Source organism: Kogia breviceps, chromosome 6 (assembly GCF_026419965.1).
Source record: "Kogia breviceps isolate mKogBre1 chromosome 6, mKogBre1 haplotype 1, whole genome shotgun sequence".
NCBI classification, from domain to species: Eukaryota; Metazoa; Chordata; class Mammalia; order Artiodactyla; family Physeteridae; genus Kogia; species Kogia breviceps.
The window spans coordinates 4,668,571-4,694,391 of NC_081315.1; the positions used below are offsets into that span (position 1 = coordinate 4,668,571).

Consider the following 25,821-nt stretch of genomic DNA (forward strand, 5'->3'; position numbering starts at 1 on the left):
TACTATGATAAAATTTCTAGAGTTTTTTATGCTAATTGCTTATCTGTAAACTATTATATGCTTATATCATAATATGTATTATAAAAATAAAACAAAATAAATTAAAAAGAGATTTAGAAACTTCTTCAATAACAATGCAGTAGAAAATTTGGACTAACTCTTCCAGTGAAGAAATAAAACAACAGCAAAGGATAAATAACCCTGGATTAAATACACATAATATATTTTAAAGAATAAATGAAAGAGATAGTCTTTCTCATTCTTATCTATGAAAAAGACAAGAAGACAGTAAGGAATTTCCCAGCCTATGTCCTGAAGAGAATTGTAACTTAGAGAGATGGGATTGCACCTGGAGTCACATTGCTTTGGGAATTTTTCCACATTAAGAAAATGATTGATCAGCCTAAATGCCCTATATGGCTTCTTATTCCTAGAGACATGGGGTAGATGGGATAGGTACAGTACTAGACCACCTCCCTCTCTGTGCCAGGACTTTAAAGCACCTCACTCTGCAAGTGTATGTGTGGACTGCAGGCTATTTTTGTATGGGTGCCTCATAAAACATAAAGTCTTCCTCTTTGTAATAAGATAACATCATCGTAGTTCATCTTATTATTGTTATAAAAAAATTTTAAATAAAATATCCAATATACAATGAAGGATAATACAGAAAACAAAGAGAGACAACAGCATTAAGAGAATGAGGAGAAATAACATACAACCATAACAAAGTCACCAGGAGTGTAAAATTTAGGTTTATGAAAATAAAATCAGCTTAGAAATTCTAAAAAAGAACTTAAATATATAATCTATGAACATTATAAGTTTATGAAAGAGTTATATAAGTAGAATATATAAATGAAATTAAGATTAAATTGATATCATTAAGAACAGATTAGAGACAGTACAAAAGAGAATTAGTAAACTGAAAAAGAGATTAAAAGAAATATTATGGAATAAAAAACAGAAGAATAAAGATTTTAAAATGCAGTTGAGGTTAACAAAAATAGGTTTATGTGAAACCCAGAAGAAGGAAACAAAGAAAATTGGGCAGAGGCCACATTTGAAGAAATAGTAGTTAATAATTTTCTATTAATGTTGAAAGACACCAATCTATAAGTTTAAGATTATTAAATGTCAAGCAAAGAAAATGAAAAGCTAGAATAACCCACATCTAGACACTTAGTAGTGAAACTGAAGAAAAGCAAAGACAGAGAAATCTTAAAATTATGTAAATGAAAAAAATACAGATTGCCTTTACAGTAAGGAGAGTTAAGCAACTGATATAATGAGCAAAAATAGGAACAAAAAGCTACTGGGATTATATTTTATGTGATGAAACAAAGTCAAGTCAATCTTAGAATTTTATACACATACATAAAAATTAAAATAAGTATATTTTCAAAAAACAGTAAGAAAATTCATCTCTAGTAACTCATCTTAAGATAAATTCTGAAGGATGTTCTTCAGGAAAAAGGAAAATGATCTCAGATGGAAGCTTAAAGATGCAAAAAGGAAAGGAGAGAAAAAAATGTGTTTAAATATGTGTTAAACTTTAACATTAAATGTTGATACTTCAAGAATGCTTGATAATATAATATATGATTATATACAATTATAAACATTTATAATAATAATAAAAAACATTTATAATATATAATGGAGATATAATATCTTCATAATCTTATGGTAGAGACATATTCTTAAGGCACAAAATACTCACCATTACAGAAATGATTTATAAGTTTTACTACATTATAATTTAGAGTATTTTTTCCTCAAAAGATACTATTAAGAGATAAAAAATGCAAGCCACTGAGCAGGAAAAGATACTTGCCATCTACAAAGTTATCAAAGATCTTATACATAGAATTAATAAAGATCTCCTAAAAATAGATAAGAAAAAGACAGCTCCAAAGGACTACCAACAGGAAACTCAAACAAATGCTCCATGAATGAGTAAAACTATGTGACTAAGAAAAATCTAGAAAAGTGCTCAACTATATGTATAATCAGGGAGATGCAAATTTAAGCCAAACCTTTCAGATTGGTATGAATCACTAGGCCTAGTGTCAAGAAGAATATGAAGCAGCATGAATTCTTATATGCCTTGAACAAGAGTGTAATTTCACATATAAACTTTCTGTGTTGGTAAATGAAGCCTCATCTAGAGAAAATTGCCCTGTCAGCCCTTGTTTCCAAGGACCCAGTTAGCCATATGCCTTGTAGAAGCCTAGAGTATGACACAGAGATGGCAGAGTATTCAGGTGTTATAAAGACAAAGCAGAGGTAGTGATGCATACATTTTCAAGATAACTTTAATATACTGGACAAAGGAAAAGAGAAGAGAAGTCTAAATGTGGAAAGACAAATCTGAAAAGGAATAGGAAAAAGGAATCTCAAGTTTATCCTGAAGAAAAGAAGCAACTAGTGAAGAAATTCTGAGAATTCAAGTGCGAATGGAAGGATTTCTGTCACAAGTTCTGAAAGAAAGCAGGACTTATAATCACAAGCATAAATAAAAATATTTAGTAATTAAAACAAAAAGGTCGTTTCTTCCTATGTCATTGGTGGGGTTTAAAAGTTATCGGAAGAAATAAAAAGACTTTTCCATAAAAGATTTTTCTGTAAAACAATGAAGCAATATGTTCTTGTGTAAAATTAGAATTTCATTTTTTATTCACCTCATAACTCTGTAATAAGGGCAATACATTATTATAGACAGGACTGTATTCTGATAATACTTCAAGCAGTTTTACAAGTTAACAATAATGAGTCTCATTTTCCTTCTTATTTATTCATGATTTTGATACTCCTTCTGTGGTCTTACAAATATAATACAATTACCATTCAACTTTTTGTTCCATTTAATTTAATCTCTTTCTTTCAAATAATTATATACAGTTGAATTTTAAACTGGAGTATGTGAAGAACAAGGTTATTCATTCAATGATATGTATGACACTAACAACTTGAAAAATAATTATTTCTTTATGAAGAATAGTTTTCATTTGAAACCTGACCTAACAAAAACTGTACCCAACAGAGAATTTGGTGGCCACCCCAAGTAGTAAGGTTAGTTTCAACTTTATGATTTGGGAAACTCCAAGAGTGAATTACAACTGGATGATTTTCACATGATAGGTATATAGGCTGGAAGTGACATTTTATATATTGACATTTATATATAAACATATATCAAGTTTAATGTTTCTTTACAAGTGAATTGCTCCTTGTAGGACTAGGATAAAAGAAAACTGTCAGCATTCTCCCAATGGTTAATATTTGCCAGGCATTGTTCTCAGTGGTTGATTCATTTAACCTTCACATCTAAGAGTTAGATGCTATAATGACCCTAATTTTTTTTTTTATTTCTTTTTGTGGTACTATTAGGTAAGGAAGAAGTAAATAATTGAAGTTTCACCAGATGTCTTGTGATCAGATTGGAACTTTCCCCACAAAAGGACACAGAAAGAGGAGTTGAGGTCCCTGGTCACAAATGGTGAGAAAAAGAAAACACCCTATCATTGGATAATGTGTAAAGCAATTGTCTTAAAAGATGCATGCTACTGACAAAGAAGCCTGCATAACATGGGGATGAAAGCATGAACTATATTACCAGCAAGACCCAGATTTGAGATATGACTTGATGGCAGCCCCAGTTTGATTTCTATTGCACACTATTTAGAAGACTTTTGACAAGGGACTTAAACTCCAAGTCTCAATTTTTCTATCTTTATAATAAAGATGGTACCTAACTCTTAATAATATTGTGAAGATAAGATATGATATTTAAAAATACTTATGACTGCATCTAGCCTTTAGTAAATTCTGCATAGGCTGCAGCTACTATTACTAGTGAAGCTCTATCAAAGTGCTTGTAGGTTAAGATAGGCGCCATTTCACCCAGTTTATAAATATAACCGTGTGATCACTTTGAGAAAGGTACTGCTTATATAAAGTATCATTGGTTTAATTTTCACAGCTATTACTTAAGCATGAGAGAAAAAAATCCCAGCCTCATGATCCATCAGGCTGCTTATGCTCTAGTTTTACTTTCACCTACAAACTAAATACCCTTGAGGTTGAACTTATATATATGCATGTTGAAAAAAAAAAAGGCTATGGAACATAATGATAATCACTCTTCTATTTATAAACAATTGTGAAGAATATCAATGAAATGTTGAAGTAATCAAGTATCTTTTCCCTGTATGATTTATTGGTATAAATATCATATGATTTGAGAACATTTGATATTGAGATCCAAATCCCTGAATGCATAAAATACTGAAGTTTCTTCCTGTCTTTAATATTTCTTTTAAAGTTTCGGTATGATTACTAATATACGGAATTCAATGAGGTAATCTGGGAGGAGAAATTGCATAGATACATGAAAGAGATAATCCCACATGAAGAGTTTGCTGTGAATCCTCATTTGTCAGTCCGAGTAAAGCAATCAGGTAATCAATACACATTTCCTGTATGTTAACAGTGTGCTCAGTGGCCTGTTAAAAAGCTATTACAGGTTCAAGGAAAGAATGTTAACTCGTGTTCATTCCCTCAGTTTATCTCTGGGAAACCCCAGGAGGATAATGCAGGAGAAGTGAATCAGACAATGCATTATTTGCTCTGTCTTTAATAAAATGAAAATATTTCACCATTTAAAAATATTACGGCCAGGCAGACAGAGCTAAACAAATGAACTATTTATTCCACACAGTGAAAGAGAATTTGAGCATTTCCCACTGAAAAAGACTTTAGCATTGTTTGTCTAATTAAAACAATCCAGGTAAGAAAGACTGCTGTTAGTCATAACGCACCGCTATTACTGATAAAACTGAAACTGGGAACCAGAGCATTTACTTTCACTACGAAGTTTTACAGAGTTAGAGCCTCTCTAAGATGTTACGGCAAATGGATGTGAAGGATGGGGAACTGAACTTTGGCTGTTCATTTTGGCAGCTCTTCACAGCATCTGAAGACTGGGCTTCAGCTACGGAAATCCAGAAACAAATTTAAACAATTCATCCAGAATTAATTAATCCATTGGAGATTGACTGAGCTAATCAAAACCACAGGATATTTTGTTTATCCTGGAATATACCATGACTGAGCTAATCAAAACCACAGGATATTTTGTTTATCCTGGAATATACCAATTTATTCATTTACAAATGGGAAAGCCTCAGGTTTAGTAAGTAATGTCAGCTGAGAGCCTGGGAATATCCCTTGTAATGCACAGGTCAAAAAGCTTCTCAAGATTGATGAATAGAAAATTACAAAAAAGGGAGATGTCTATTCCCTATCCAGTCAAGCTCTAATCAGCTAATGAATTGCCCTTTTCAACTCTAAAGGCATTTCTGTGTAGAGAGCCTTTCTTTTTCTTGTCACTTTCAAGTTTATTGACAAATTCTTAGCTCTTGGTCTCCTTTTCCTTTTTTTATTCACACCACGCATATCACCATATGTTTGCAAGTAGACCATTAACTCAGGTAGGCTATAAAAGAGTTGAGCTATTAGAGCCTTCTTCAGATAAGCAAATGTTCCCATAGTTGTGGGCTTGGCAAACTACATCCATGAACCAAATCTGGCCCACCACCTGCTTTTATAAATAAAGTTGTATTAGAACTCAGCCACATCCATTCATTACTACTGTCTGTGCTATTGTCTATGGCTGGTTTCTGTTCTACAGGCAGAGTTAAGCAGTTGCTATAGAAAATTTATGGTATGCAAAGTCTAAAATATTTCTGCTGGCCTTTCATAGAAAGTCACCTACTCAGCTGAAATGCTACTTTGATGGTTTTACTTTCCTTCAACATGCTTTACTTCTTTAAATGTGATCTATTGGATTCTGCTCATTCCCTAGGTCGGAACAGCAGTGAGAACTAAAATATTGCCTGCACTATCAGTAAACAAAGGATGCTGCAGCCGTGAAGCCATTACATGAGGGCTGCCCAGATGCTGCATGCTGAGGAAACTCAGAACGAGACAGCACAGGATACTGGCCCCAGAGAGCTGAGGTGCAGATCAAAGGAATGATTTCAGTGAGCTCAGACTCTTGCATCTTCCCATACATAGAAAAGCACTAAATTTCTTACCTTGAGATGTCTGGTTTCTGTTTAATTAATGGTAATCTTTTGATGTTCTGACTACCTGGTCTTTGTTGCAAAAACTCCTGTAATATCCTGGCTCCTCCCTGACCTCTTCCAAGCAGTTCTCTCAGCTATCTCAGAGGCTGTCTCCTGGACTGGAAGTCCCAAGAATGTCCGCCGAATAAAACATAACTCTCAAATTTTATGTTGTGCATTTTTTTTCAGTAGGCGCTAAGCATAAAATAATTACGCAGAGAATACGTGAAAATTGTGCCCATTTACAATGGGTGAGTTTGTAAAGTACCAACGTATTTTTTTTTATCTTTGAGTCCTCTGTAAAAGACAGAAGGATCAGTTTCTATTATAACTCCAATAGTTGCTCCGTTTAGAGTCCAATGCAAAATGCAAATGTGAGTTAATTTTTTTCTTGTCCAAAGGCAATTTCTCAGTCCCTGATGATGGCGTCCTACTGGGTGCCCAAGTTTATAAACTTCCCCAAGTTTATCATGTAAAACAATGATCATTTCTCCCCTCTTCTTCCAATCGAAATACTAATTCCCAGGGCACATTCTCAGCCAGAAGGAAAGCTATCTGATTTTCCCATGTAAGTCATTCACAGTACTAGTCCATGAACAAACTTGATTGCCAAGACAGTATTTACATTTTAATAGGGAGCATTTTAATTCAAATGTATTTTAACCCAAAAGATGCTTAGCAGAAATGCTTTTGAGATGAAAATCTTCCCAGGAACACTTGTCAACACTGCTACCACTTTCTTTCTAAGAAATCTAGATCTGACTAGGACTGCCTTCCTGTTTTTCTCAGTTTGACTAACCTTTAGACAAAACCTGTCTGGATTATCAACCTATGACTTCCCTTTTCTTAAGAAAGTTGCAGGGTATATTCTTTCTCTGCCCCTTTGAGATATAAGTCTTCTCTCAGCTTGCTGCAGGTTTTAAAATCCAGGAATGTCTTTCTCTAGGACCTAGGAGCTTTCCATTTGAAATGTAACCATCAGGGAAGATAGTACCCCAATTTCAGCCTCTGTGAGGATGTAGGAGTTTAAATGCAATAAGTGCCAATTAGCAGATAGACTTGTCCCAATCCCGTTGGCCAACTTCATCTCCCTTCCCCCATTGCCCTTCAGTACTCGCCCACTTGCTCACCTCAGTACCTAATAACTCTCCTGCCTTTTGTGACAGTGGAGTTGAATTCAACCTCTCCCCGCATTGCCATAGTCTTGACTCCTATTACAAAATTCTTGATTAAAGTCTCCCTTGTCTTTTTAACTTGTCTGCTGCAGCTTTTCCCTGACCATCAAAAAATCAGGTTTCTGTTTCTGATAAATTACAAATATTTACTTACCTTCACTCTTTCTCACTCATGCTTTGAGAGAGAGTTTACAGAGTATTAACGGAAGAATGAGTGACACTTATTTATGATCTATAATTATAGAGAGGACGAGAATTGAAGAAACATATAGATTGTGTCCTGGTTTGTTTGTACCTCTCCCCAAAATAAAAATCCACAAATTTAACGATTTTTATAAACCTATGATTTGTTGCCACACAATGATTGTTCCTGACCACTTATAAAGCTTGGAATACATCTTCTCTGCATATGAATGTAGTTTTAATTACTTTAAATATGTATGTCTCTTAGGATCTTCTAGGCATAATTTAAAATAATATCACTACCTCAGAACTGCACATCTTTACAAATCCCATGTAAATGCAGTACAATTGGAAGCTCTCCAGCAAATTAAATGCCTAAGAACTCAGATTTAGGGTCATTTATCTTCATCATCAAAACAAAGAAGTGAACAATTTTACACTTAAATCAATAACTGAATGGATGTTTAGTACATTGATTGCTATAATTAGTGTACTAGATTTAAATTATACATTTGAAAATTTTAAATTCTAGAGATATAAATTTCAGAACTGCCAAAGCACATTTGATTATTTGAGAAAAGGAGTACAGTACAGTAAGTGCCAGAATTTACATTTTAAGCCTTTTCTTTTTTCATGCAGAATTCTCAGTTTTTTATGTCAATTCAGTAATGTTTCTCAATTCTGTGAAGATTTTACTAGCTACTGTATCTTTATCCTGCTCATTTGAGCAAATTTTGTAAACAGTACTAAAAAAATTAAATACAATTATTTTGAAAGAAACTGCTGAAGCAAACCTGAAAGGATTTTTAGTAATTCTTAAATAATAAAAGTCTAAACTATAGCATCATACAAAAAACAAGTAAAACAGATATTTCTGGTTAAGTAAATAAAAAAGTGAGCTAAACACATATACTAATGAATTCCAGCATCTGACAATATATATTTTTGTAATAAATTGTCAAACGTCCCTATTTTTACATTTAGTCTCAGTTTTGTATTTTTAATTTTGTATTATAAATTTGTAATAAAAGTACATAATTTTTATCAGATGACATTTGTTTACATTTTTAAATTATTATTTTTGAGAATAATTCTACTTACTTTAAATTCATGAAAAAAATTATAATTGGTTTTGATTATATATTTAACAGGGTGTTTCAATGTACGCTTATAAAATGTCATAGGAAAGCTTTTTAAGCTTTTTAACCTGCTTCATGTAGAATTAAGTCTATTTTAAGATATGATCAAACACTGTACTACATATAAAATTCTAAACAAGAGTAATTTTGTTTCAGCTGGGTACTATTTTATGTACAATTAAAGGAAACTGAAGGATTAATGTCAAAAAAACCACTATAAGTTTTCACTACAAATAGAATTTTTTAACACAAACATATATTTTGGCAGGAAGCTACATTGTAAAGTTTTACAGCACTGACATTGTTACAAAAAGAATTCCTATGGAAAGAAAGCAAAGGTGAAAAAGAATAGAAATATTCTTTTAGCTGATTTTCTTTTAGTCAGTATAGCTGATTCAATGGAAGAAATGTACAGAATAAAAGGCACCAAATAAAAGATACCAAAACCAGACAAAGACACTAAACACATAGATACAAAATTACAGGTTAGTATCCCTGCTGGACAGAGATGAAAAAGCCCTCAACAAAATATTAAGAAACTGATGTCAACATACACTAAAAGGATCATACATCATGATCAAGAGGGATTTATTCCACGGATGCAAGAATGGTTCAACATCTGCAAATCAGTCAATGTAATACACCACATTAACAAAGTAAACAATAAAAATCATATAATCATCTCAATAAATGCAGAAAAAGCATCTGGCAAAAATTCAACATTACTCTTAACAAAGTGGGGATAGAGGGAACATACCTCAATATAATAAAGGTCCTATATAAAAAGCCTACATTTACTATCATACTCAGTGGTAAAAAGCTGAAAGCTTTTCCTTAAACATCAGGAACAAGACAAGGATGCCCATTCCTGCCACTTGTATTCAACATAGTAGTGGAAGTCCAAGCCAGAGCGATCAGGAAAGAAAGAGAAATAAAAGTTATCCAATATGGAAAGGAGGAAGAAAAACTGTCACTATTTGCAGATAACATAATATTATATATAGAAATCCCTAAAGACTCCATTAAAAACTGTTAGAACTAATAAATTCAGTAAATTTGCAGAATACAAAATCAATATGCAAAAATCTGTTTCATTTCTATACACTTAGAGTGAGCTAGCAGAAAAAGAAATTAAGAAAATCTACATTACAAGTGCATCAAAAAGAACACAAAACCTAGGAATATATTTGGCCAAAGAAATGAAATAACTGCACACTGAAAATTATAAGATGCCACCAGCCGGGGCGGGCCCTCAAAGTGCAGCAACAATCGACGACAGGGGGTAGAGAACTGAACGCACCGAGGTATGGGATCAGAAGGGCACAAGCAACTGACGGTTGCAAAGCAAGCTTGGTAACAAAGCATAGCCGTATATATACCCCTAAAGCAGGGAATTTGCTGAGTCACGCCTTATCGGCATCAGCTGGTTGATTGGCTTCTCGGCTTCTCCCTCAAAGGCACCAATTTCCCCTCCAGGGTTGCTTTTCCTAGCTTTAGGGAACAACCAGGGACTCCCAGTAACTGAGCAGGTCCCTGGAGCGATTTGGCCAAAGGCCATCTCCTTTTTTACGTTCATACCATAAAGTCCAGGATGCAGACCAAGGAGAGTACAATCGGGCCCTGAGGCTTATGAGGGTCTTAATGGCGCCTTCCTCAGAGGGCAATGCTCGCCACATTTCCCCCTCTTTTATTTTTTAAAGCTTGATAATGCAATTTCAACCCATACACCTCCTGACGAAGAGCAGCGAGACGGCCAACAATAAAGCGTAATAAATAAGGTAATGCAATTAACATCAACAATATACATGACCCCACGGTAATCAATCCTGTGAGTCCATTTTGAAACCAAATGCATTGGGTTTAACCATTGACGCTGATCCAAGACTCCTTGAATTAATTGTTGGGGCCCGTCTTCTTGTAGGTGAGCTTCTTGAATTGCTTGTATTTCCGCATTAAGTTTTTGTATGTTCAAACTAATGTGTCCATCAGTCCATACACTTATTCCAATGAATCGTTTAGGTCTTTTTTTAAAGCTTCAGATAATTCTAGCCAAGCTGGTATGCTAGTACTATGATACAATGGTTCAGAAATATTTACAGGCAGCATTACATAGGAAGGTTGTTTTAACATCATAACAGAAAAAGTTCCTTTCATAGGCAGAAGGCAAGTACTAAAAATACAATTCTGACAAGTTATATCATATCCTAAGGAACCAGAAGTAAACTCAATCTGTAAATCTCCTATTAGCAAGGCATAGGAGGGTGTAACACAAGTAATAACCGGTTGATAAGAATAAGACAATGCAAACTTCCCAAAATCCCAATGCTTATAAAAAACCAAACTATTATCAGTAACAGAAACTGAAGAAATTAGAATGGTACCATTATTATAATTTAAGGTGCACCAGATTTGAGAATTCAAAATCAGATTGGGGAAAATCAGAAGGAAAAAAGGAGGGAAACTTCAAACTTGTAACAGCTTTAACTAGCTTTAAACTATGGCCGGCCAGTAAAGTCCCTTGTCCTCCTCCATATATTTCAACACAAAAATAGTATCTTCACCAGTCTCATTCTTTCCATTTGTGTTATTGTTGCCCTGTGAAATCATTATTTCTAGAACAGCAAGAAGATGTAAAGCTTTCTCAGCTTGGTAGGTTAATATATACAGGTCTACGAACAAAAAACACACTGCTTGGGCAAATTTTTCTTCAAAAGGTTCTATGAACTGATAAAGTTTTTCACCAACGGATATGGCTTCTGTATACTGTCGGACATGATACAGGATGACTGCTTGATTGTAATACAACATACTGTTTTCAAGATCATCTAGTCCATCCATTTCTTCAACAGCCGAGTGCACCTGATTCTTCAATTGGTTAAGTGTCTGTCTTAAACTATCTGTTGTTGTCTGGTTACTTTTGAAAAACTCAGCTACTGCCGTATTCAAAATTATTTTATAATCGTCTTTGTTTATATCTTGTAGGCAGGCAAGATGTTGCAGACAGACATCATAATTTCCAGCTGTAAAAGCCTGGAAAGCACTGGTCACTACTTCTGACTATTGCCCCGAGTTACTATCAACTTTACTATGTGGCCACACTTTCACTCTTAACTCCGGGGATTCACCTACCGAGATTCAGACGTCCCTCCTGTCAGGTCCCTGTTCAGGCGCCACTTGCCGCCAGCCGCGGCGGGTCCTCAAAGTGCAGCAACAACCGACGAGAGGGGATAGGGAACTGAACGCACCAAGGTATGGGATCAGAAGGGCACAGACAACTGACGGTTGCAAGGCAAGCCTAGCAAGGCAAAGCGTAGCCGTATATATACCCCTAAAGCAGGGAATTTGCTTAGTCACGCCTTATCAGCATCAGCTCGCTGATTGGCTTCTCGGCTTAGTCACGCCTTATCAGCATCAGCTGGTTGATTGGCTTCTCGGCTTAGTCACGCCTTATCGGCATCAGCTGGTTGATTGGCTTCTCGGCTTCTCCCTCAAAGGCACCAATTTCCCCTCCAGGGTTGCTTTTCCTAGCTTTAGGGAACAACCAGGGACTCCCAGTAACTGAGCAGGTCCCTGGAGCGATCTGGCCAAAGGCCATCTCCTTTTATACGTTCATCCCATAAAGTCAGGATGCATACCAAGGAGAGTACAATTCGGCCCTGAGGCTTATGAGGGTCTTAATGGTGCCTTCCTCAGAGGGCAATGCCCGCCACAATAAGACATTAATTAAATATATTGAAGAAGACACAAATAAATGGAAAGATATTCCATGCTGATGGATTGGAAGAAATAATATTTTTTAAATGTCCTTACTGCCCAAAGAAATCTACAGATTCAATGAAATCCCTATCAAGACACCAATGGCATTTTTCCAAGAAATAGAAAAAACAATCCTAAAATTTGTATGCCACCACAAAGGCCACAAATAGTCAAAGCAATGTTGAAGAAGAACAAATCTGGAGGCATCACATTCCCTGATTTCAAACTTTACTACAAAGCTTTAGTGACCAAGACAATATGGCATAGGTATAAAAACAGACATATAGCTCAAACAGAATAGAGAGCCCAGAAATAAACCAATGGATATATTGCCAATTCGTTTCTGACAAAAGAGACAAGAATATGAAATGGGGAAAGGACAGTCTCTTCAATAAACTGTGTTGGGAAAATTGGACAGCCACATGCAAAAGAATGAATCTGGACCACTATCTTCCACTATATGAAAAAATTAACTCAAAATGGATTAAAGTCTTGAATGTGAGACCTGAAACCATAAAATGCCTGGAAGAAAACATAGCCAATAAGCTCCTCCTTGACATATGTCTTGGTGACAATTTTTTGAATCTGGCAACAAAAGCAAAAGTAAAAAAGTGGGACTATATCAAGCTAAAAAGCTTCTGGACCACAAAGGAAATCAACAACAAAGTGCAAAGGTACAGACTGAATGGGAAAATATTTGTAAATCATATGTCTGATAAGGGGTTAATATCCAAAATATATAAAGAACTCTTACAACTCAATACCAAAAACAATGATCTTTTAAAAAATGAGCAGAAGATCTGAATAGACAATTTTCTGAAGAATACTTATAGACAGTCAACACGTACATAGAAAAGTGCTCTACATCATTAATCATCAGGGAAATGCAAACAAAAGCACAATGAGATACCACCTCATACCTATTAAAATGGCTACTCTAAAAAAGGCATATATATGTATATAAATATATATGTATAAATATATATGTTATATATACACATATATATATTATATACATATAAATATGTGTTTAAATATATATGTATATCTAAACATACATATTTAGATACGCATATATGTATGTGTGTGTGTGTATATATATATAGATAGATAGATAGATAGAGATACAGAGAACATATTGGTGGTTGCTAGTGGCAAGGGTGGGTTTGGGAGAAATGGGTGTACAGTTTTTGTGTTTCTTTTCAGTTTAAATAAATTTAATTTTAAAAATAAAAAAAAAGCAAGTCAACAGGGAAAATATCTTAGGAGGAATCTTATAAACACATTGGCTTCTTTACTCCATTGCTACCCTAGCCTTTGATTTAAATAATACTCAAAATAAAAAGTAATCCATATCCTTTTATGTTTGCATCACTTCTCAGACAACAAAAAAAGTTCAAGACTCAACATCTAGTGCAGCATGGTCCAGCAGAATCTTTTGAACCACCTCAAGCCACAATGAGGGCATGGCCCTGCTGTCATATGGGTATGTCATCATTCACAAGGGCTCTGCTGTAGCCTTGTTGGATTGGGGTATCTTAAGAAGTAGCTAATGACTAACTTAGGAGCTCAGGTCTGCAACTTAGCAGTTTATCTGGAAAAATGTAACAAGGGCAGTTAATATGCAGAAGGCACAAAGGGGGACTGTTAGCATTGACAAAGAAACATTTCAGTGAAGACATGTCTCCTTCTGTTTAATAGAGGAATGTGTCAGAGCTCATCCCTGGGAGAACCCTTCTGGACTTGAGCACCCAGTGTTGGCACTGTGCTTCTGGAGTTTCCATAGGAGTTAGACACCCACTGTCCCATCAGCAATCTCATGCCTCAGTATCAGAGTTCTGCTTTTTAATCTCTGGTTTGACTCACTTGAGATATCTGTTTCAATTTAATATGAATAGATTTCAAGGCAACAAAACAGAAGATTATAGATAATGTGGGATACTTCATAAACATTTCAGCTTAGTAAATAGCTAACAACTCTAAGTAGACATGCTTCTAATCACTTCAGTAAAATGTTAAAAATACACCAATGGTTATATGCTTATTTAATTGCTTATTATCAATAAAATAATAGCAGAGAGAGTTTAAAATTAGGTGAAAATATTTCATTAGTATTATTCTCTTCATGAAAATTTAATAAACCAATACTGGTTTTATTTTATTTTTAAATTTGGTCCTTAAGGAGTGTCATATCATATCTCTAAGTGCATATTTGCTAGTACTTCATTTACTTAGAAGGAGTAATACAAATGAATTCACAGCACACAATATTTCCCAAGTACTTCTTAATTATCAATTTAATATTAAATAACTCAGACATTAAGCTCACCATTTTGTTAAAATAACAACTCAGGAGCACATTAAGATCCTTAAGTAATTACTCTTATGCTCATAAAAACAATGCTCTATAATTAGCACAGTTAAATGGAAAGTGCTTGTATATAATCCATATTTGTTATTCATCAAAATTCTAATTTTGTAGTTTTAAGAAGCAGGGATTTGCTATATTATCATGAAAACATAAACTTCCATGTAGTAATTTCCTCAGAAGTACAAATATTAAAATTCTAGAGAGACAAAAAAATAACAATAAGGTCATTTTCCCTCAAAATTATATTGCATAATCAGATTTTAATATGTTGCTAAGAAATGCTTACATAAATGTGCTTGTAAGAAAAAAAAAAGAAGGGAGGTGTCAAAACGGTGCTGTAGGAAGATCCTAAACTTACCTTCTTCCAGGGACACAGTCTTCAAGTACAAATGGAATAATTCCCTTGGAAAGAGACTTGAAAACTGGATGAACAGAACCTCCACAACAAAGAATACAAGGACAACACTGAGATGTATAATAGAGGCAGAGATACGGGCTGGCCAAGAAAAAGTCCACATCTCAGCTGCAGCAATCCACAATTGAGCAGGATCACAAAGGTATGAATTTTTTAATCTGGGGATCAAGAGATTTGAGCTCCACATCAGGCACCCCAACCCCTAGATCCTGCACAGGAGAGATGAGCCCCAAACAACTGCATGTGAAAACCAAAGAGGAATACACCCTGGAAAACCACAGAACTGTAGGGAATGAAAAAAAAAAAAAAAAAAACTCTTAAAGGGACTGTGTGCAGACTCACTCAAGCTGAAAACCAGCACAAATACACCAGAATAAACGTGCATGGACCATAGGTGAAGGGAACCCATTTACAAATATTGAAGTGTCTTTCAGAGAGACTGGAAAGAGTTGGGATGCTCCCAATGGAGCAGTCGCTGGCAGGAGCCATTGATGTGAGGTCAGTGCTGTTAACACCAGCACTGGGAGGTGCAATATTGGAATTCTCCATCTAACCTGCTAGCACTAGTGGGCATGCCCGGCTAAGAGCCTCTGGAACTTGACCAGGCCTCACAGCCAACTGAGTGATAGCCACACCCACCACTGCCCCACAGCAGCCACGGTCCCACTGCACAAGAGGGCACCAACAGCCCACCTATGGGACAACCATCGAGTGTCTGGCCTGGGTGTACAGGGAAGATTGCACTTCTGAGCCACACAAGACACCTAACTAAGGCCACTCCTTCAAGACTGGGAGAGATAGCTGATATACCTTATACATAGAAAGAAACAAATTAAGCAAAATGAGGAGATAGAGGAATAAGTTCCAATCAAAAGAACCTATGGGGGGCATCTAAATGAGCAGAGTAAGCAATCTGCCTGAAAATGAGTTCAAAGTGACGGTCATAAATATGCTAATCTAACTTGGGAGAAGAATGGATGAACACAGCGAAAACTACGACAAAGAGGTAGAAAATATAAGAAACTACCAAACAGCAGTTATAACTGAATAAAAAATAAACTGAAGGGGTTCAACATCAGACTGGATGAGGTAGAAGAAGGAATCAGTGATCTGGAATACAAAACAATGAATCTCACCCAGGTAGAGCAGCAAAATGAAACATGAATTTAAAAAAGTGAAGATGACTTAAGGGACATTTGGGACAACATCAAGTAAAATAACCTTGGCATGATAGGAGTCCCAGAAGGAGAAGAGAGGGAGAAAGGGCCAGAAAAGTTATTTGAAGGAATAGTGGCTGAAAATTTCCCTAATCTGGGAAAGGAAACAGATATCCAGGTCCAGGAAACCTGAGAACTCCTAATGAGATGAATGCCAAAAAACACACACCAAGACATATTGTAATTAAAATGGCAGGAGTTAAGGTTAAAGAGAGAATGCTAAAAGCTGAAAGAGAAAAATAACTAGTTATGTACAAGGGAAATCCCATAAACATTTCAGCAGATTTTTCAGCACTACCTTTACTGGCCTGAAGGGAGTGAAGTGACAAATCGTTGAAAGGAAAAACTTCCCTACAAGGCTTCTCTACCCAACAATGCTATTATTCAGAATTGAAGGAGGGGTGAAGAGTTTCAGAGGTAGGCAAAAGATAAAGGAGTTCATCATCACAAAAATGGCTCTACAAGAAATATTAAAAGACATTTTAAACTGAAAAGAAATAGCACTAATTATTCATAATAAAATATATGAAAGTAAAAATCTCACTGAAAAGGTAAATGTGTAATAAAGAAAGTGGGGGTGGGCAACTTCAAGATGGCAGAGGAGTAAGACATAGAGATCACCTTCCTCCCCACAAATACATCAAAAATACAACTACATGTGTAACAGCTCCTACAGAAAACCTGCTGAACACTGGCAGAAGACCTCAGACTTCTCGAAAGGCAAGAAACTCCCCATGTACCTGGTAGGGCAAAAGAAAAAGAAACAACAGAGATAAAAGAATAGGGACAGGACCTGCACCAGTGGGAGGGAGCTGTGAAGGAGGAAAGGTTTCCACACACTAGAAGCCCCTTCACTGGCAGAGATGAGGGATGGAGGTGGGGAAGCTTCAGAGCTATGGAGGAGAGCGCAGCCACAGGGTTGCGGAGGGCAAAGCAGAGAGATTCGCTCACAGAGGATCCGTGATGACCAGCACTCACCAGCCCAAGAGGCTTGTCTGCTCACCCGCCAGGGTGGGCAGGGGCTGGGAGCTGAGGCTCGGGCTTTGGTCGGATCCCAGGGAGAGGACTGGGGTTGGCGGCGTGAACACAGCCTGAAGGGGTTAGTGCACCACGGCTAGTGGGAGGGAGTCCGGGAGAAGTCTGGAGCTGCCGAAGAGACAAGAGACCATTGTTTTCTGGTGCGCGAGGAGAGGGGATTCAGAGCACTGCCTAAATGAGCTCCAGAGATGGGCGTGAGCCACTGCTATCCATGTGACACCAGATACGGGCATGAAATGCTACTGTTGCTGCTGCAGCTATGAAGAAGCCTATGTGCAAGCACAGGTCACTATCCATACTTCCCCTCCCAGGGGCCTGTGCAGCCCACCACTGCCAGGGTCCCGTGATCCAGCGACAATTTCCCTGAGAGAGCACATGGTGCGCCTCAGGCTGGTGCAACGTCACGCTGGCCTCTGCCGCCGCAAGCTCCCCCCTCAATCCGTACCCCTCCCTCCCCCCCGCCTGAGTGAGTCAGAGCCCCTGAATCAACTGCTCTTTTAACCCCATCCTGTCTGGGTGGGGAACAGATGCCATCAGGTGACCTAAAAGTAGAGGCAGGGGCAAATCTAAAGCTGAACCCCAGGAGCTGTACTAACAAAAAAGAGAAAAGGAAATCTCTCCCAGCAGCCTCAGAGGAGCAGATTAAATTTCCACAATCAACTTAATATACCCTGTATCAGTGGAATACCTGAATAGATAATCTTTGCAAAATCGAGGTGGTGGATTTTGGGAGCAACTGTAGACTTGGGGTTTGCTTTCTGCATTAAATTTTTTTCTGGATTTATGTTTATCTTAGCTTATTATTTAGAGCTTATTATCACTGGTAGATTTGTTTACTGATTTGGTTTCTGTCTTTTATTTTCTCTCTCTCTCTCTATTTTTTTCCTTGTTCTCTTTTTGTGAGTGTGTATGTGTACGCTTCTCTGTGTGATTTTGTCTGCATAGCTTTGCATTTTTCATTTGTCGTAGGGCTCTGACTGTCCATATTGGTTTTTTTGTTTTTGTTTTTTTCTTTTTTTTTTTACCATACTTTTTAGTACTTGTTATCTTTGTTGGATTGTTTTTTGGTTTGTTTGCTCTCTTCTTTCTTTCTTTCTCTCTTTTTTTATTACTTTTTTATTTTTAATACTTTTTCTATTTTAATAACTTTATTTTATTTATTTTTCTTTATTTCTTTCACTCTCTCCCATTCTTTCTTTCTTTCCTTCTTTCTTTCTTTTTCTCCCTCTTCTTCTGAGCAATGTGGCTGACAGTGTCTTGGTGCTCTGGCAGGTGTCAGGCCTGAGCCTCTGAGGTGGAAGAGCCGAGTTCAGGATATTTGTCCACCAGAGACCCCCCAGCCCCATGTAATATCAAATGGCAAAACCTCTCCCAGAGATCTCTAACTCAATGCTAAGACCCAGCTACACTAAATGACAAAGAAGCTTCCGTGCTGGACACCCTATGCCAAACAATTAGCAAGACAGGAACACAGACTCACTCATAAGCAGAGAGGCTGCCTAAAATCATAAGTACAGACACCATAAAACACACCGCTGGACGTGGTCCTGCCCACCAGAATGAAAAGATCCAGCCTCATCTACCAGAACACAGGCACCAGTCCCCTCCACCAGGAAGCCTACACAACCCACTGAACCAACCTCAGTCACTGGGGGCAGACACCAAAAACAATGGGAACTATGAACCTGCAGCTTGCAAAAAGGAGACCCCAAACTCAGTAAGTTAAGCAAAATGAGAAGACAGAGAAACACACAGCAGATAAAACAGCAAGGTAAAAAGCCACCAGACCAAACAAATGAAGAGGAAATAGGCAGGCTACCTGAAAAGAATTTAGAGTAATGATAGTAAAGATGATCCAAAATCTTGGAAATAAAATGGAGAAAATATAAGAAATGTTTAACCAGGACCTAGAAGAACTAAAGAGCAAACAAAAAATGATGAACAACACAGTAAAAGAAATTTAAAATTTTCTAGAAGGAATCAATAGCAGAATAACTGAGGTAGAAGAATGCATAAGTGTCAGGGAAGATAAAATAGTGGAAATAACTACTACAGCGCAGAATAAAGAAAAAGAATGATAAGAATTGAGGACAATCTCAGATACCTCTGGGATGACATTAAACATACTACATTTGAATTATAGGAGGTCCCAGAAGAAGAAGAGAAAAGAAAAAAAAACAGACTGAGAAAATATTTGAACTGATTATAGTTGAAAACTTCCCTAATATGGGAAAAGAAATAGTAAGTCAAGTCCAGGAAGTGCAGAGAGTCCCATACAGGATAAATCCAAGGAGAAACATGCTAAGACACATATTAATCAAACAATCAAAAAATTAAATACAAAGAAAAAATATTAAAAGTGGCAAGGAAGGGGCTTCCCTGGTGGCGCCGTGGTTGAGAGTCCGCCTGCCGATGCAGGGGACACAGGTTCGTGCCCCGGTTCAGGAAGATTCCACATGCCACAAGCGGCTAGGCCCATGAGCCATGGCCATTGAGCCTGAGTGTCTGGAGCCTGTGCTCCTCAACGGGAGAGGCCAAAACAGTGAGAGGCCCACGTACCGCAAAAAAAAAAAAAAAAAAAAAAAAAAAAGTGGCAAGGCAAAAGCAACAATTAACACACAAGGGAATCCCAATAAGTTAACAGCTGATCTTTCAGCAGATATTCTGCAAGCCAGACAGGAGTGGCAGCACATATTTAAAGTGATGAAAGGGAAAAACCTACAGCCAAGATTACTAACCCAACAAGGATCTCATTCAGGTTTGATGAAGAAATTTAAACACTTACAGACAAGCCAAAGCTAAGAGAATTCAGCACCACCTAACCAGCTCTATAACAAATGCTAAAGGAACTTCTCTAGGTAGGAAACACAAGATAAGGAAATATTTACAATAACAAACCCCAAACAATTAAGAAAATGGTAATAGGAACATACATATCAATAACTACCTTAAATGTAAATGGATTAAATGCTCCAAGGAAAAGACATAGACTGGCTGATGGAAACACAATCAAGAGCCATACATATGCTGTCTACAAGAGACCCACTTCAGACCTAGGAAAACATACAGGCTGAAAATGAGGGGATGGAAAATGATATTCCATGCAAATGGAAAGGAAAGAAAGCTGGAGTAGCAATTCTCATGTCAGAAAAAATAGACTTTAAAATAAAGACTATTACAAGAGACTAAGAAGGACACTACATAATGATCAAGGGATTGAGCCAGGAAGAGGATAGAATAACTGTAAATATTTATGCACCCAATATAGGAGCACCTCAATACATAAGGCAATTCTAACAGCCATAAAAGGGGAAATCGATAGTAACAAAATAATAGTAGGGGATTTTAACACCCCACTTTCACCAATGTACAGATCATCCAAAATGAAAATATATAAGCAAACACAAGCTTTAAAAGATATATTAAACAAGATGGACTTAATTGATATTTATAGGACATTCCATCCAAAAACAGCAGAATATACTTTCTTCTCAAGTGCTCATGGAACATTCTCCAGGAGAGCATATCTTGGGTCACAAATCAAGCCTTGGTAAATTTAATAAAATTGAAATTGTATCAAGTATCTTTTCTGACCACAATGCTATAAGACTAGGTATCAATTACAGGAAGAATTCTGTAAAAAATACAAACACATTGAGGTTAAATAATTCACTACTAAATAACAAAGAGAGTACTGATGAAATCAAAGAGGAAATGAAAAAATACATAGAAACAAATGACAAGGAAAACAAAGCAACCCAAAACTTATGGGACTCAGCAAAAGCAGTTCTAAGAGGGAAGTTTATAGCAACATAATCCCACTCAATAAACAAGAAACACCTGAAATAAACAACCTAACCTTACACCTAAAGCAGTTAGAGAAAGAAGAACAAAAAATCCCCAAGTTAGCAGAAGGAAAGAAATCATAAAGATCAGATCAGAAATAAATGAAAAAGAAATGAAGGAAACAGTAGCAAAGATCAATACAACTAAAAGCTGGTTCTTTGAGAAGATGAACAAAATTGATAAACCATTAGCCAGACTCATCAAGAAAAAAAGGGAGGGGACTCAAATCAATAGAATTAGAAATGAAAAAGGAGAAGTAACAACTGATATTGCAGAAATACAAAGCATCATGAGAGATTACTACAAACAACTCTATGCCAATAAATTGGACAAGCTGGGCTTACCTGGTGGTACAGTGGTTGAGAGTCCACCTGCCGATGCAAGGGACACGGGTTCATGCTGTGGTCCAGGAAGATCCCACATGCCGCGGAGCGGCTGGGCCATGGCTGCTGAGCCTGCGCGTCCGGAGCCTGTGCTCCGCAACGGGAGAGGCCACAACAGTGAGAGGCCCACATACAGCAAAAAAAAAAAAAAAAAAAAAACAGAAAAAAAAAAATTGGACAAGCTGGAAGAAATGGAGAAATTCTTAGAAAAGCACAACCTTCTGAGACAGAACCAGGAAGAAATAGAAAATATAAAAAGACCAATCACAAGCACTGAGATTGAAACTGTGATTAAAAATCTTCCAACAAACAACAACCCAGGACCAAATGGCTTCACAGGTGAATTCTATCGAACATTTAGAAAAGAGCTAATACCTATCCTTCTCAAACTCTTTCAAACTATAGCAGAGGGAGGAACATTTCCAAATTCATTCTATGAGGCCAGCATCACCCTGATACCAAAACCAAAGATGTCACAAAGAAAGAAAACTACAGGCCTTTATCACTGATGAACATAGATGCAAAAATGCTCAACGAAATACTAGCAAACAGAATCCAACAGCACATTAACAGGATCATACACCATGATCAAGTGGGATTATTCACAAGAACGCAGGATTCTTCAATATACACAAATCAATCAATGTGATAAACCATATTAACAAATTGAAGGAGTAAAACCATATGATCAACTCAATAGATGCAGAAAAAGCTTTCGAGAATATTCAACACCCATTTATGATAAAAACCCTCAAGAAAGTAAGCATAGAGGGAACATACCTCAACATAATAAAGGCTATATATGACAAACCCACAGCCAACATCATTCTCAATGGGGAAAAATTGAAACCATTTCCACTAAGATCAGGAATAAGACAAGGTTGCCCACTCTCACCACTATTATTCAAAATAGTTTTGGAGGTTTTAGCCACAGCAATCAGAGAAGAAAAAGAAATAAAAGGATTCTACTTCGGAAAAGTAGAAGTAAAACTGTCACGGTTTGCAGATGACATGATACTATACCTAGACAGTCCCAAAATTGCTACCACAAAACTACTAGAGCTAAATAATTAATTTGGTAAAGTACCAGGATACCAAATTAATGCACAGAAATCTCTTGAATTCCTATACACTATTGATGAAAAATCTGAAAGAGAAATTAAGGAAACACTCCCATTTAACACTCCCTAGGAATGAACCCACCTAAGGAGACAAAAGACCTCTATGCAAAAAACTATAAGATACTGATGAAATAAATTAAAGATGATACAAACAGATGGAGAGATATACAATGTCCTTGGACTGGGATTGTCAACATTGTGATAATAACTATAATACCCAAAGCAATCTACAGATTCAACACAATCCCTATCAAACTACCAATGGCAGTTTTCACAGAACTAGAACAAAAGATTTCACAATTTGTATGGAAACAAAAAAGATCCCGAATAGCCAAATCAATCTTGAGAAAGAAAAATGGAGCTGGCAGAATCATGCTCCCTGACTTCAGACGATGCTACAAAGCTACAGTAATCAAGACAACAAGGTACTGGCACAAAAACAGAAATATAGGTAAGTGGAACAGGATACAAAACCCAGAGTTAAACCCATGCACATATGGTCACCTTATTTCTGATAAAGGAGGCAAGAATATCCAATGGAGAAAAGACAGTCTCTTCAAAAAGTGTTACTTGGAAAACTGGACAGCTACACATAAAAGAATGAAATTAGAACACTCCCTAACACCATACACAAAAATAAACTCAAAATGGATTAAAGACCTAAATGTAAGACCAGACACTATAAAACTCTTAGAAGAAAACATAGGCAGAACACTCCATGACATAAATCACAGCAAGATCCTTTTTGACCCACCTCCTAGAGAAATGGAAATAAAAACAAACATAAACAAATGGGACCTAATGAAACTTAAATGCTTTTGCACAGCAAAGGAAACCATAAACAAAATGAAAAGACAATCTTCAGAATGGAAGAAAATATCTGCAAAAGAAGCAACTGGCAAAGGATTAATCTCCAAAATATACAAGCATCTTATGCAGCTCAGTATCAAAAAAAACCACAACCGAATCCCAAAATGGGCAGAAGACCTAAATAGACATTTCTCCAAAGAAGATATACAGATTTTCCACAAACACACGAAAGAATGCTCAACATCGCTAATCATTAGAGAAATGCAAATCAAAACTACAACGAGGTATCACTTCACACTAGAATGTCCATCTACAAAAAAATCTACAAACAATAAATGCTGGACAGGTTGTGGAGAAAAGGGAACCCTCTTGCACTGTTGGTGGGAATGTAAATTGATATAGACCCTATTGGGAACAGTATGGAGGTTCCTTAATAAACTAAAAATGTAACTACCATATAACCCAGTAATCCCACTACTGGGCACATACCCTGAGAAGACCATAATTCAAAGAGTCATGTACCACAATGTTCAGTGCAGCTTTATTTACAATAGCCAGGACATAGAAGCAACCTAAGCGTCCATCACCAGATGAATGGATAAAGAAGATTTGGCACATATATTCAATGGAATATTACTCAGCCATAAAAATAAACGAAATTGAGTTATTTGTAGTGAGGTGGATGGACATAGAGTCTGTCATACAGAGTGCCGTAAGTCAGAAAAAAAAAACAAATACCTTATGGTAACACATGTATATGGAATCTAAAAAAAAAAAAAAAAAAGAAAAGAAAATGATTCTGAAGACCCTTGGGGCAGGACAGGAATAAAGACACAGACATAGAGAATGGACTTAAAGATACAGGGAATGGGAAGGGTAATATGGGCCAAATTGAGAGAGTGGCATTGGCATATGTATACTACCAAACGTAAAATAGCTATTGGGAAGCAGCCGCATAGCACAGGGAGTTCAGCTTGTTGCTTTGTGTCCAGCTAGATGGGTGGGATAGTGAGGGTGGGAGGGAGACACAAGAGGGAGGAGATATGGGTATGTATGTATACATATAGCTGATTCACTTTGTTATGCAGCAGAAGCTAACACACCGTTGTAAAGCAATTATCCTCCAATAAAGATGGTAAAAAAAAAAAAAATTAGGCAACATGCAAGGACAGATAGATAATGTAAGTAAAGGGGTGGATACTCTAAAATAATTTTTTAAAACATAGTGAATCAGTTACTCATAAAGCAAGCATGGAGGTTAAAAAACAAAAGTAGTAAAAACTGAAATTGCAATATTTAGTTAAGGGATGCATGAAATAAAAAGATGAAAAATGTGTCATTAAAGTATAAAACAAGGGTGGGGTGATAAAAGATATAGCTTTGGAATGTGTACGAATTTACATTGCTACCACTTAAAACACACTACTTATTACAAAGGATGCCGTATGTACCACCAAGGAAAAAACCTATAGTAAATATACACAAAAGAAAAAATGGGAAAAGAATTTAAACAAAATAATAAAGAAAACCACCAAAACACAAGGGAAGAGAGAAAAAGAATAAAAGAAAAAAAGAGGAACTACAAAACCCAACAGAAAACAATTTAAAAAGTGATAATAAGTGCTTACTTATCAATAAATATTATACTTTATAAATAAATGGTTAAAATTCACCAATCTAAAGACATAGAGAGTATGCATGGATTTTAAAAAAAGAAGACCCATATATACATGCTACTTACAGGAGACTAGCTTTGGAACAAAAACACACAGGCTGAAAGTAAATGGTAGGAAAAATATATTCCATGCAAAGAATATGAAAAGAAAGCTGTAGTAGCTATATCATAACTGACAAAATAGACTTTGAAAAAAGACTGTAATAAATGACAAAGGAGAGAATTACATAACGATAAAGGGGTCAATCCAACAGACACCTTTATATTTTTCTTCCTGAATTCATCTATAAGTGTAAATTTCCTTTTATTCATGTAAAATATGATTTTATAAATGTTATATATCACTTTTAAAATATAATGAAGAATCAGTCTCAATTTAGGGAATTTATATATACCTGACACCTAATTTTGATCATAGCTACATAGTAACTAGACTTATCATGTTGATCATTTCACAATATATAAAAATATCAAATTACTATATTATACATCTGAAACTCATATAATATTGTAAGTCAATTATATATGATAAAAAATCATAAAAAACTACAAAATGCTCAT

General features: G+C 36.2%; 1 protein-coding gene across 5 annotated transcripts in view; it reads right to left on the minus strand.

The window, feature by feature from the left end:
• FSTL5 (follistatin like 5) overlaps positions 1-25,821 on the minus strand; it is a 688,483-nt gene that overhangs the window by 222,787 nt on the left and 439,875 nt on the right. Inside the window, exon 1 of one of the 5 annotated variants that reach the window (XM_067035458.1) lies at positions 15,114-15,434. The exons of the other annotated variants lie outside the window; for them this stretch is intronic. Within the exon in view, the coding sequence (XP_066891559.1) occupies positions 15,114-15,357 (244 nt within the window). The 5' untranslated portion in view covers positions 15,358-15,434. Of the gene's footprint in view, positions 1-15,113; positions 15,435-25,821 lie in introns of those variants that run through there. 5 annotated transcript variants of the gene reach the window in all.